Here is a 13,365-nt window from a genome sequence, read left to right as displayed (position 1 = left end):
ATCTCCTTGTGTTGTGGTCCTCCGGTGGCTAGCTAGCTAATGACAATTGTCCCTTTCTTCAATTAGCCATGGATGGAGATAGGGATTTGGTTTTACTTCATTCTGGCCAATGATCCAACCATAATTGTGCCCCTGGCCTGAGAGGATGGAAGTTCAATGTAGCTAGCTGGCCTAGCGAATCGTTGCCAGGTAATGAAAGGAAGTTAGGATAGCTAGCAAGCATTTTAGCCAGGTATCTTAGGCCAACAAAAGCGAAATTTTTCGGCAACATGAAAGGAGGTTATCATTGGTGTTTCTCTACAAGTAGGGTGAGTCAGCATGTTGTTTTTTTTCACTTCCCCAGTGATTTTACCCATGCACTGCTACTGCTCACTGACACACACACACACGTACTCTGTTCCTCAAGGGTGTCTATGTCTCTGACGATGGCCCTGAAGAACGGGCGTTTACGGGGGTCGAAGGTCATACAATGGGTCATCAGTTCAGCCAGCTCTTTGCAGTCTGGAGTAGCTAGCTGACACTCTGCTGCATAGAACCTTTCTTTCTGCTCAGGGAGAGAGAGAGGGAGGTGGGGGGGGCAGTGGGGGCGAGAGGGAGGGAGTGGGGAAAGAGAGAGAGAGAGTAGCTTAAGGGTATCTGATACTTTGTGTCCAAACTGGCAATACATGGCATAGAGATGTGTGAGGGTGTAGGATAAAGTGGATTAAGGTGTGTGTGTGTGTGTGTGTGTGTGTGTGTGTGTGTACAGTATGTACCTCTGTGAGTTTCTTGTCTTTAAGGGGCACTTCTCCATCATAGCAGATCTCCCACAGTGTTGTGCCGAATCCCCATTTATCAGCTGCTACACTCAGGTTGGCAGAGTCCTTCACACACTCTGGAGCAATCCAAGGGATCCGGTCCACACACTCTGCAGGTTGACACACACACACACACACACACACACACACACACACACACACACACACACACACACACACGTGTATGTAAACACAGTACAAACATTTAGTCATAACACAAACAAACAGTCACATGCGGTGCAGAAACCAAAACACTATTATAGTGAACACACGATAATGAACCCTCATCTGTTTGGGGAAGGAATTTGTCATTTTTAATATGTCGGTAATCCTGTCTTTCCTCACTGAGGGGTATGTTAGGCAGCGGTATTATGAGGCAGAGCTTCTCCATGAGGCTCTCTGACTGTCTCCATATCTAACCCCCTCTCTCTGATTGTCTCCATCTCTAACCCTCTCTCTCTGACTGTCTCCATCTCTAACCCCCTCTGACTGTCTCCATCTCTAATCCTCTCTCTCTGACTGTCTCCAACTCTAACCCTCTCTCTGACTGTCTCCATCTCTAACCCTCTCTCTGACTGTCTCCATCTCTAACCCTCTCTCTCTGTCTCCATCTCTAACCCCCCTGACTGTCTCCAACTCTAATCCTCTCTCTCTGACTGTCTCCAACTCTAACCCTCTCTCTCTGACTGTCTCCATCTCTAACCCTCTCTCTCTGACGGTCTCCATCTCTAACCCTCTCTCGCTGACTGTCTCCATCTCTAACCCTCTCTCGCTGACTGTCTCCATCTCTAACCCTCTCTCGCTGACTGTCTCCATCTCTAACCCTCTCCATCTTTAACCCTCTGACTGTCTCCATCTCTAACCCTCTCTGACTGTCTCCATCTCTAACCCCCTCTGACTGTCTCCATCTCTAACTCCCTCTCTCACCGTCTCCATCTCAAATCCCATCTATCTGACTCTCTCCATCTCTAACCCCCACTCTGACTGACTCCATCTCTAACCCCCTGTGATTGTCTCCATCTCTAACCCCCTCTCACTATCTCTAATCCTCTCTCTCTGACTGTCTCCAACTCTAACCCTCTCTCTCCATCTCTAACCCTCTCTCCATCTCTAACCCTCTCTCTCCATCTCTAACCCTCTCTGACTGTCTCCATCTCTAACCCCCTGTGATTGTCTCCATCTCTAACCCCCTCTCACTATCTCTAATCCTCTCTCTCTGACTGTCTCCAACTCTAACCCTCTCTCTCTAACCCCTCTCTCTCTGACGGTCTCCATCTCTAACCCTCTCTCGCTGACTGTCTCCATCTCTAACACTCTCTCGCTGACTGTCTCTTTCTCTAACCCTCTGACTGTCTCCATCTTTAACCCTCTCTGACTGTCTCCATCTCTAACTCCCTCTCTCACCGTCTCCATCTCGAATCCCATCTATCTAACCGTCTCCATCTCGAATCCCATCTATCTGACTGTCTCCATCTCTAACCCTCTCTCTCCATCTCTAACCCCCACTCTGACTGACTCCCAACTCTAACCCTCTCTCTGACTGTCTCCATCTCTAACCCTCTCTCTCCATCTCTAACCCTCTCTCTCCATCTCTAACCCTCTCTGACTGTCTCCATCTCTAACCCCCTCTGATTGTCTCCATCTCTAACCCCCTCTCACTATCTCTAACCCCATCTATCCGACTGTCTCCATCTCTAACCCTCTTTCCATCTCTAACCCTCTCTGACTGTCTCCATCTCTAACCCCCTCTCTCCATCTCTAACCCTCTCTCCTTCTCTAACCCTCTCTGACTGTCTCCATCTCTAACCCCCTCTCTCTGACTGGCTCCAACTCTAACCCTCTCTCTGACTGTTTCCATCTCTCTCCATCTCTAACCCTCTCCCTCTGACTGTCCATCTCTAACCCCCTCTCTCTGACTGTCTCCATCTCTAACCACCTCTCTCTCTGACTGTCCATCTCTAACCCCCTCTCTCTGACTGTCTCCATCTCTAACCCCCTCTCTCTCTGACTGTCCCTCTCTAACCCCTCTCTCTCTGACTGTCCATCTCTAACCCCTCTCTCTCGGACTGTCCATCTCTAACCCCTCTCTCTCTGACTGTCCATCTCTAACCCCCTCTCTCTCTGACTATCCATCTCTAACCCCCTCTCTCTGACTGTCTCCATCTCTAACCCCTCTCTCTGACTGTCTCCATCTCTAACCCCTCTCTGACTGTCCATCTCTAACCCCTCTCTCTGACTGTCCATCTCTAACCCCCTCTCTCTGACTGTCCATCTCTAACCCCCTCTCTCTCTGACTGTCCATCTCTAACCCCCTCTCTCTCTGACTGTCCATCTCTAACCCCCTCTCTCTCTGACTGTCCATCTCTAACTCCCTCTCTCTCTGACTGTCCATCTCTAACCCCCTCTCTCTCTGACTGTCTCCAAGTTCTTCCCACAAGCCCTCACGTCACTTCCAGCTGACAGGAATCCACAGCCCTGCCATGCCAGTAACATAGAGAGAGGGAGGGAGAGTGTTCCCATCTGTCAGATCCAGTGGTCCCAGTGGACATTAACACTGTTTGGTCTGTTTAACGGTCTTCACTCAGCCACAGACACAGTAAATGTTTACCAAACATAAATATGCCATTGGGGGGAAAATGGAATGTGAGCTGTGCATTTGTATAGTCTTGTTCCCAAAAACATTCTCCTGGGCCACAAACCTTTCAGAACTCAACATACTGTACAATAAATTCTACAATCTCAAATTGGGCCCTTGTCCTATAAGATACGTTGCTCTGGATAACAACACAAATCGAAATGGAACATGATGGTTGTCTTGCACTCAATGTGCATGATTCAGTGAAGTCTTACCCTCTCTGGTCAACACAGTGATGGGTATGCCGGGGTCGCTGAGCTTGATGAAGGGTCCTCCCTCACTGTCCACTCCGTCTCTGGCCAGCAGGATGTTCTTGGTACACACAAAGCCATGCACTAGCTTCTTATCCTCCTACAGAGACAGAGAGAGATAGTCTCTAAGAGCTTTGCACACCTGGATTGTACAATATTTGCACATTATTCTTCAAGCTCTGTCAAGTTGGCTGTTGCCATAGATTTTCAAGACGATTTAAGTCAAAACTAAGCCACTCAGAAACATTTAATGTTACCTTGGTAAGCAACTCCAGTGTATACTTGGCTTGTGTTTTAGGTTATTGTCCTGCTGAAAGGTGAAATTGTCTCCCAATGTCTGTTTGAAAACAGATTTTCCTCTCGGATTTTGCCTGTGCTTTAGCTCCATTCCGCTTATTATCCTTGCCAATGACAAGCATATCCTTAACCTAATGCAGCCACCATCATGCTTGAAAATATGAAGAGTGGTACTCAGTGATGTGTTGTGTTGGATATACCCCAAACATAACGCTTTGTATTCAGAACATTTATTTTACAATTTCTTTACAGTTGTACTTTAGTGCCTTATTGCAGACAGGATGCATGTTTTGGAATATTTTATTCTGTTCAGGCTTCCTTCTTTTCACTTGGTCATGCAGGTTAGTATTGTGAAGTAACTACAATGTTGTGGATCCATCCTCAGTTTCCTCCTATCACAGCCATTCTACTCTAACTTTTTTAAAGCCACCGTTGGCTTCATGGTGAGTGTTTTTCTTCCTCTCTGGCAACTGAGTTAGGAAGGATGCCTGTATATTTCTGGTGACTAGGTGTTTTGATACACCATCCAAACTGTAAATTAATAACTTCACCATGTGCAAAGGGACATTCAATGTCTGCTTTTTTCCCAACGTCTACCAATAGGTGCCCTTATTTGGGAGGCATTGGGAAACCTCCCTGGTCTTTATGGTTGAATCTGTGTTTGAAATCCACAACTCGAACTGAGGGACCTTACAGATGAGTGTATGTGTGGGGTACAGAGATGTAGTCATAAAAACTCATGTTAAACACAGAGTCCATGCAATTATTATGTGACTTGTTAAGCACATTTTTACTCCTGAACTTATTTAGGCTTGCCGTAACAAAGAGATTGAAGACATTTCAGAGTGTGTTTTTCTCACCAGGTAGCTGAGAGCGCTGGCCAGTTGTTTGGCCACCTGGAACTTCCATGGTGTACTGAGAGGACTGTGTTGTCTCCGCATGAACACATCCAACGGACCAAACTGGACAAACTCCTCCACCATGATATCTGGGAGAGAGAGAGACATGAGAGACAGGGAGAGAGACATGGACAGGGTTGCAAAGGGTCAAAAAACCTTCCGGTAAATTTCCATGGGAATTCAAACGCAGAAATTTGGGGAATTTAGCATAAATTCATTAAAAAAGTTAGCTAATAACCTTTTTGTGGGATACTCATAAGGCAATTCTAGGTCTTGTAGCATATTTTGGTTAAACTATCCCCAATGCAATGGAACTGCAACCCTCTGCATGCGCTGTGCATTCTTCCATCACATGTACAGCTGATTCTCAAGATCTTGCACACTAATGAGATGCTATTGAGCCCACACTACTACACTGTCTGAGCCAAGGACTACAAGCTTTCTGGTAAGTTTTGATTACAATACTGGGTGAGGTGAATATATTTTATACGACATACATGATTTTTTGTTAACTAGTAAATAGAGCCTACAGCAAAGTGTGTTTAACTCATTTCTAACTTGTTAACAATTTCTGCTAGTTAGTTTTTGCTACAATGTGTGTTTTAGCTTGCTTGAGATTGTTAATTCACCTGTTTCCATACATGTTTCATTTAAAAAAAAATGCATCTTACAAATGAGCTGTTAAATCGAAATGCTTAACTATTTATCTGTACATGGAATTGTATTTGTTTTTTTTTTACAAAAAAAATGTACAGGAAAATTCCACGGGCATCATCTGATGTGTGGAGACATTTCACTGCAGCTAGAAGTACAATCTGTGTACATTTGCAAAAACTGTGCCAAATCATATGTAAAGAATGCTACAAAGATGCAGAATCATCTGGCTAAGTTCATAAAGTTCCCTCAGCGCTCACAACAAGCAACCTCTGACAAAAGCCCCTCTACTTCTATTCGAGGTGAAAATGATGAATCAGACACCTTATCGATAACAACAGCTCATGTCCTCCTGGAATCAGACACCTTATCGATAACAACAGCTCATGGTCCTCCTGGAATCAGACACCTTATCGATAACAACAGCTCATGGTCCTCCTGGAATCAGACACCTTATCGATAACAACAGCTCATGGTCCTCCTGGAATCAGACACCTTATCGATAACAACAGCTCATGGTCCTCCTGGAATCAGACACCTTATCGATAACAACAGCTCATGGTCCTCCTGGAATCAGACACCTTATCGATAACAACAGCTCATGGTCCTCCTGGAATCAGACACCTTAGCGATAACAACAGCTCATGGTCCTCCTGGAATCAGACACCTTATCAATAACAACAGCTCATGGTCCTCCTGGAATCAGACACCTTATCGATAACAACAGCTCATGGTCCTCCTGGAATCAGACACCTTATCGATAACAACAGCTCATGTCCTCCTGGAATCAGACGTTTTTTTTTACTCAATGGAGGAACGTAGTCAGAGAAATGCTGATGAATGTCTTGCTCGAGCTGTGTATGCAACTGGTTCACCTCTGATGCTCACAGGCAATGTGTATTGGAAGAGATTTCTGAATGGTCTTCACCCAGCATACACTCCTCCGACCAGACATGCTTTATCTACTCATGTATTGCAATCATCTCTGATGGGTGGTTGAATGTTCTTGGCCAAGGAATAATTAACTACATCATCTCCACCCTTCAACCAGTATTCAGGAGTAGAAATGTACTTAACAATACACAGACACAAGGGACAACAGACACACCGGTCTCTACATTGCAGATGAGCTGAATGCAGTCATCAATGACCTTGGACCACAGAAGGTATTTGCACTGGTGACAGACAATGCTGCGAACATGAAGGCTGCTTGGTCTAACGTGGAGGAGTCCTACCCTCACATCACACCCATTGAATCTGATTCTCTAGGACATTATGGCACTGAAAACAATGGATACACTCTACAAGAGAGCAAAGGAAATGGTTAGGTATGTGAAGGGTCCTCAAGTTATAGCAGCAATCTACCTCACCAAGCAAAGTGAGAAGAATAAGTGCACCACATTGAAGCTGCCCAGCAACACCTGTTGGGGTGATGTTGTCATCATGTTTGACAGTCTCCTGGAGGGGAAGGAGTCTCTCCAAGAAATGGCCATATAACAGTCTGCTGATATGGACAGCCCCATCAAGAGGATCCTCCTGGATGATGTATTTTGGGAGAGAGTGGTAAGCAGCCTGAAACTCCTGAAACCTATAGCAGTAGTCATTGCATGGCTTGAGGGAGACAATGCCATCATGTCTGATGTTCAGACTCTGCTTGCAGAGGTAACAGAAGAACCCGTACTGCCCTGCCCACTTCACTGTTGCTCCAAGCAGAGGAAACTGCAGTTCTGAAATACATCAAAAAGCTTGAAGACTTCTGCCTGAAGCCCATACATGCCACAGCATGCATGTTGGACCCCAAGTATGCTGGCTAGAGCATCCTGTCTGGTGCCGAGATCAACAAGGCCTATGGTGTCATCACTACCGTGTCTCTCCACCTTGGCCTGGATGAGGACAAGGTTCTTGGCAGTCTGGTGAAGTACACTTCCAAGCAAGGGCTTTGGGATGGAGATGCAATATGGCAGTCGTGCCAACATACTGTATCTCATCAGCCACCTGGTGGAAGGGACTTTGTGGATCTGAGGCTCTTTCCCCTGTTTCCTCCATCATCCTCCAAATCCCACCAACATCAGCCGCCTCAGAGCGCATCTGATCCTTGTTTGGGAATACACACCAAAGCACACAACAGGCTGACCAATACAAAGGTTGAAAAATTGGTGGCCATCCGGGCAAATTTTAGGCTTTTTGAGCCTGACAACGTGCCAGCCTCAACAAGGTTGGAAAGTGACAGTGAAAATGAGGTGGACATTGAGGAGGTCCAGGAGAAGACATGGAAGCCTGAGAGGAAGACCACCAAAGCTTTAGTTTCTAGACTATAATTTTACAGATGTACGTTTTTGGGAGATGTGATGGATCATTCAATATTCCCTTTCTTTTGTTGTTCCAGTGTAATCATCCCATGTGAAGAGTCAAATCATTTAATTAAAGTTCACTAAATCGTTTATTTCTATTAGAAGGATTTAATCATGTCTACTTATGACGAGGTAAAAGGTTTATGTAACTGTCTCCATATGATATGGTAAATATATCCAAGGCAAAAAACATCTACATTTAAATGGTATTAATATTCATTTGCATATATTTCTGTTAATTCCCATGGAAAGTTTCCACCTCTGAAATGTGCAACCCTAGACATGGACAGCAGTGGAATCTGCTGAGGGAAGGATGGCTCATAACAATGGCTGGAATCGAGCGAATGATACCATTCCACCTATTCCGCTCACGCCATTACCATGAGCCTGTCCTCCCCAATTATCTTCTTTGGGACAGGGGACAGTATTTTCACGTCCGGATGAAAAGCGTGTCCAAAGTAAACAGCCTGCTACTCAGACCCAGAAGCTAAGATATGCATATTATTAGTCGGTGTGGATAGAAAACACTCTGAAGTTTCTAAAACTGTTTGAATCATGTCTGTGAGTATAACAGAACTTATTTGGCAGACAAAACCCAGAGGACAAACCGTTCAGATTTTTTTTGTTTTTTTTGAGGTCACTCTCTATTCAATTTTTATTGGGAATCCAGATTTCTAATCAACTTTCCTGCAGTTCCTATCGCTTCCACTGGATGTCAACAGTCTTTAGAAATTGGTTGAGGTTTTTCCTTTGAGAAATGAAGAAGTAATGAGGCTCGAGGGAAGTGTACTCTTTGTTAGAGGCGTAGGACCTGAAAGCACGCTCCCCTTTGTTTTCCTCCGGTATTGAACACAGATCATCCAGTCTTAAATTATATTGATTATTTACGTTAAAAAATACCTAAAGTTGTATTACAAAAGTTGTTTGAAATGTTTGGACAATGCTTTGTCTTAGCAGATACAGAATTAGTTAGGTAACATTGATAAATAAGATGTTTTATTTACTTTCATAATATGCTTATGTGAGATACTTGTCATTAGAATGTATTTTTTTGGACTATACAGTTGAATTTTCCTTTCTTCTCTAGGGAAAAGTCACTTGGGGCCCAGAGAGGGGAGAGGTCAGGCTTGTCTTTTACGTCTGGTAATATGCGGGGCGGCAGTGGTTAGAGAGTTGGATTAGTAACCAAAAGGTTGCAAGTTCGAATCCCCGAGCTGACAAGGTACAAATCTGTCGTTCTGCCCCTGAACAGGCAGTTAACCCACTGTTCCTAGGCTGTCATTGAAAATAAGAATTTGTTCTTAACTGACTTGCCTAGTAAAATAAAGGTAAAATAAAGGTAAAATTAAAATGCAGAATATCAGAAAGGGAGAAGTCAGTGTGATCTCGCTCTCCATACCCGATGTGAGTAAGACCTTTAAACATTCTCAGGTTCGCATTCAACACCATAGTGCTCTCAGGACCCTGGGACTGAACACCTCCCTCTGCAACTGGATCCTGGACTTCCTGATGGGCCTCCCCCAGGCAGTGAGGGTAGGAAACATCCGCCACGTTGACCATCAACAAAGGTGCCCCTCAGGTGTGTGTGCTTAGTCCCTTCCCGTACTCCTTGTTCACGCACGACTTCAAGGCCGCGCATGCCTCCAACACCTTTATGAAGTTTTCTGATGACCCAGCTATGGTAGGACTGATCACCGACAATGATGAGGCAGCCTTAAGGTCTTCATTTAAATTTATTTTTACCCCTCTTTATCCCCAATTTCGTGGTTTCCAATTGGTAGTTACAGTCTTGTCTCATCGCTGCAACTCCTGTACAGACTCGGGAGAGGTGAAGGTCGAGAGCCGTGCGTTCCCCTGAAACACAACCCAACCAAGCCGCACTGCTTTTTCACACAATGCCCACTTAACCTGGAAGTCAGCCGCAATGTGTCGGAGGAAACACCGTACACCTGGCGACCGTGTCAGCGTGTACTGAGCCCGGCCCGCCACAGGAGTCGCTAGTGCACGATGGGACAAGAACATCCCTGCCGGACAAACCCTCCCCTAACCCGGACGAAGCTGGGCCAATTGTGCGCCGCCCCATGGGTCTCCCATTCGCGGCCGGCTGCGATAGAGCCTGGACTCGAACCCAGAATCTTTAGTGGCACAGCCTTAGACCCCTGCGCCACTCGGGAGGCCAGCCTAAAGTTCTACCACTGCACCATCGAGAGCATCTTGACTGCTTGCATCACCGCTTGGTACGGCAACGGCAAGGCACCCGAACGCAAGGTTCTACCGAGGTGGTGATTACAGCTAAGTACATCACTGGGGCCAAGATCCCTGGCATCAAGGACCTCTATACCAGTCGGTGTCAGAGGAAGGCCCAAGAAATGGTCAGACTCAAGCCATACTGTTCTCTCTGCTACCGCATGGCAAGCGGTACTCATGCACCAGTCTGGAACCAACAAGACCCTAAACAGCTTCTATCACCAAGCCATAAGACTACTAAACAAGACTGCTAAATAGCTTATCAAATGGCTACCAGGACTACCTGCATTGACCCACATTTTTGCACTCTCTCTCTTGCACTGACTATGTACACACACACTGGACTCTACCCACACACCCATACACTGACACCCCAACACACACACACACCATGTGCACGCACACAAGCCTACTGACACCACACACTTTCACACCCATCACATAAGTTGCTACTACTGTCTATATTCTATCCTGTCGCCAAGTCACTTTACCCCTACCTATATTACTCGTTATTTTACTGTGTATTTATTTTTTTATCTTTAACTCTGCATTGTTGGAAAGGGCCCATAAGTAAGCATTTCACTGTTGATCTACACCTGTTGTTTATGAAGCATAACATTTGATGTGCACACACACACACACGAAGGGGTAGATGTAGGAAATCAGGGAGGGAAAGGGAGAGAGTTAGGCAAGATAAAACAAAAAGTGACATCCCAGTCAGCCTGTACATTCCTAGGTTCCTGCCTTTCTAGGGAGATTTTCCTAGCCACCATGCTTCTACATCTGCTTGCTGTTTAGGATTTTAGGCACTTTCTGACATCTGCTGATGCAAAAAGGGCTTTAGAAATACATTTGATTGATTGATACAATATGTCACATGCTATTGACTGGAACTGAATTAATTTCACTGAGAATGGATGCCTCAAACACACACACACACACACACACACACACACACACACACACACACACCATATTCTGCCTGGCTACCACAACAGTAAGACTGGTTTGTCTTTTGTTGGGGAAAACAGTATAGCTACATTACTGTACTCATACCAAACATCTCCCACTAACTGGTTTAGACAGGTAAATCGTGTTCAGAGGGTACAGCACAGTATAGATGAATCTCAAACTGAACACTAAGTCCTTTATCGAGTGATCGACTGCTCAAAGTGATCGGTTTGAGATTCAACCTATGTCAACGTACTATTCAGTACTGAGTCAACAGCTCATGTGGAGTTCATTCATTATAAATAATGACAAGTCCCATCATATCTGCTGATCTACTATTGCAATACTGTAGTATAGGTTCTGTATGAACACTGCACAGGAAGAGAGGTTTATAGGGTTGTGTGTGTGTGTGTGTGTGTGTGTGTGTGTGTGTGTGTGTGTACACTCACTCTCAAGGTGGCGTACACAGACTCCATAGAGCAGGGCGATGTGCTTATGGGAGACCTGCCGCATCATACTAGCTGTCTCAAAAAAGGCCTGGGGAGAGAGAGGGATAACAGGAGAGAGAGGGATAACAGGAGAGAGAGGGATAACAGGAGAGGGAGGGATAGGAAGAGAGAGAGAGGGATAACAGGAGAGGGAGGGATAACAGGAGAGGGAGGGATAGGAAGAGACATGAGAGAGAGTGAGAGTGAGAGAGGGACAGATGGAGGACAGGAGAGAGACCGAGATGGAGGACAGGAGAGAGGGAGAGACGGAGAGACAGGGGTCGGGGGGTAAGAAAGAGGGAGATAGATGGACAGAGAGAGAGACAGATGGGGACAGGAGGGAGAGACAGAGGGAGAGACAGATACAGATGGAGGACAGGGGAGACAGAGGGAGAGACAGAGGGGGAGACAGATGGAGGACAGGAGAGGAGAGAGTGAGGGAGAGACAGAGGGAGAGACAGATACAGATGGAGGACAGGGGAGACGGAGGGAGAGACAGCGGGGGAAACAGATGGAGGACAGGAGAGAGAGAGTGAGAGGGAGAGATAGGGGGGAAGGACAGAGAGAGGGAGGCAGAGGGAGAGACAGAGATGGGGGACAGGAGAAGGAACGACAGAGGGGGAGACAGAGAGTCAGAGTTAGCTAATATGGAACGTGGCAAAATACTGACAGTCTAATAAAAAGCATGAGCTGGTGCACCCCCAGAGAACATTATTTAGTGCTGAGGTGCTGACTAACAGAGAATACACTGGAAGCTATTTAAATAAAGAGACCCGCACACACATACACAATTGAGTCAGGAGTTTACATACACTTAGGTTGGAGTCATTGAAACTCGTTTTTCAACCACTCCACAAATTTCTTGTTAACCTCTTTGTGCTAGGGGGCAGGATTGTCCGGATGAAAAGCGTGCCCAGAGTAAACTGCCTGCAACTCAGGCCCAGAAGCTAGGATATGCATATTATTAGTAGATTTGGATAGAAAACACGCGGAAGTTTCTAAAACTGTTTGAATCATGTCTGTGAGTATAACAGAACTCATATGGCAGGCAAAAACCTAATAAAAATCCAACCAGGAAGTGGGAAATCTGAGGTTTGTAGTTTTCAAGTGATTGCCTATCCAATATCCAGTGTAAATTGGGTCAGATTGCACTTCCTAAGGCTTCCACTAGATGTCAACAGTCTTTATAAAGTTGTTTCAGGCTTCTCTTGTGAAAGGGGAGAGAATAAGACCATTCACAGTAAGTGGCTCAGCTGAAAGCCTAAGTTGTTTATCACGCGCGGCTGTGAGCGTGAGTTCCCTTTCCTTTCTTATGACAACGGAATTGTCCGGTTGGAATATTATTGAAGATTTATGATAAAACATCCTAAAAATGGCTTAAGGACAACAAAGGCAAGGTATTGAGGTGGCCATTACAAAGCCATGACCTCAATCCTATAGAAAATTGGTGGTCAGAGCTGAAAAAGTGTGTGTGAGCAAGGAGACCTACAAACATGACTCAGTTACACCAGCTCTGTCATAAGGAATGGGACAAAATTCACCTAACTTATTGTGGGAAGCTTGTGGAAGGCTTCCCAAAACATTTTACCCAAGTTAAACAATTTAAAGGCAATGCTACCAAATACTAATTGAGCATATGTAAACTTCTAACCCACTGGGATTGTGATGAAAGAAATAAAAGCTGAATTAAATCATTCTCTCTGCTATTATTCTGACATAAAGTGGTGATCCTAACTGACCTAAAACAGGGAATGTTTAATAGGATTAAATGTCAGGAATTGTGAAAAACTGAGTT

The 13,365-nt window shown here is 45.3% G+C and overlaps 1 protein-coding gene across 1 annotated transcript in view; it reads right to left on the bottom strand.

Annotated features, from left to right (window-relative positions):
• Nucleotides 1-13,365, bottom strand: part of jak1 (Janus kinase 1) — an 85,371-nt gene that overhangs the window by 18,912 nt on the left and 53,094 nt on the right. Inside the window, exons 13-17 of the mRNA XM_065009213.1 lie at nucleotides 11,532-11,619; nucleotides 4,841-4,968; nucleotides 3,648-3,783; nucleotides 756-907; nucleotides 394-544 (exon numbers count right to left, since the gene is read on the bottom strand). Of these exons, the coding sequence (XP_064865285.1) occupies nucleotides 394-544; nucleotides 756-907; nucleotides 3,648-3,783; nucleotides 4,841-4,968; nucleotides 11,532-11,619 (655 nt within the window). The remainder of the gene's footprint in view (nucleotides 1-393; nucleotides 545-755; nucleotides 908-3,647; nucleotides 3,784-4,840; nucleotides 4,969-11,531; nucleotides 11,620-13,365) is intronic.

The sequence above is a fragment of the Oncorhynchus nerka genome, linkage group LG24 (genome assembly GCF_034236695.1).
Source record: "Oncorhynchus nerka isolate Pitt River linkage group LG24, Oner_Uvic_2.0, whole genome shotgun sequence".
NCBI classification, from domain to species: domain Eukaryota; kingdom Metazoa; phylum Chordata; class Actinopteri; order Salmoniformes; family Salmonidae; genus Oncorhynchus; species Oncorhynchus nerka.
Note: the sequence above shows the minus strand (reverse complement) of the source record. Positions and strands in the feature narration are given on the sequence as shown.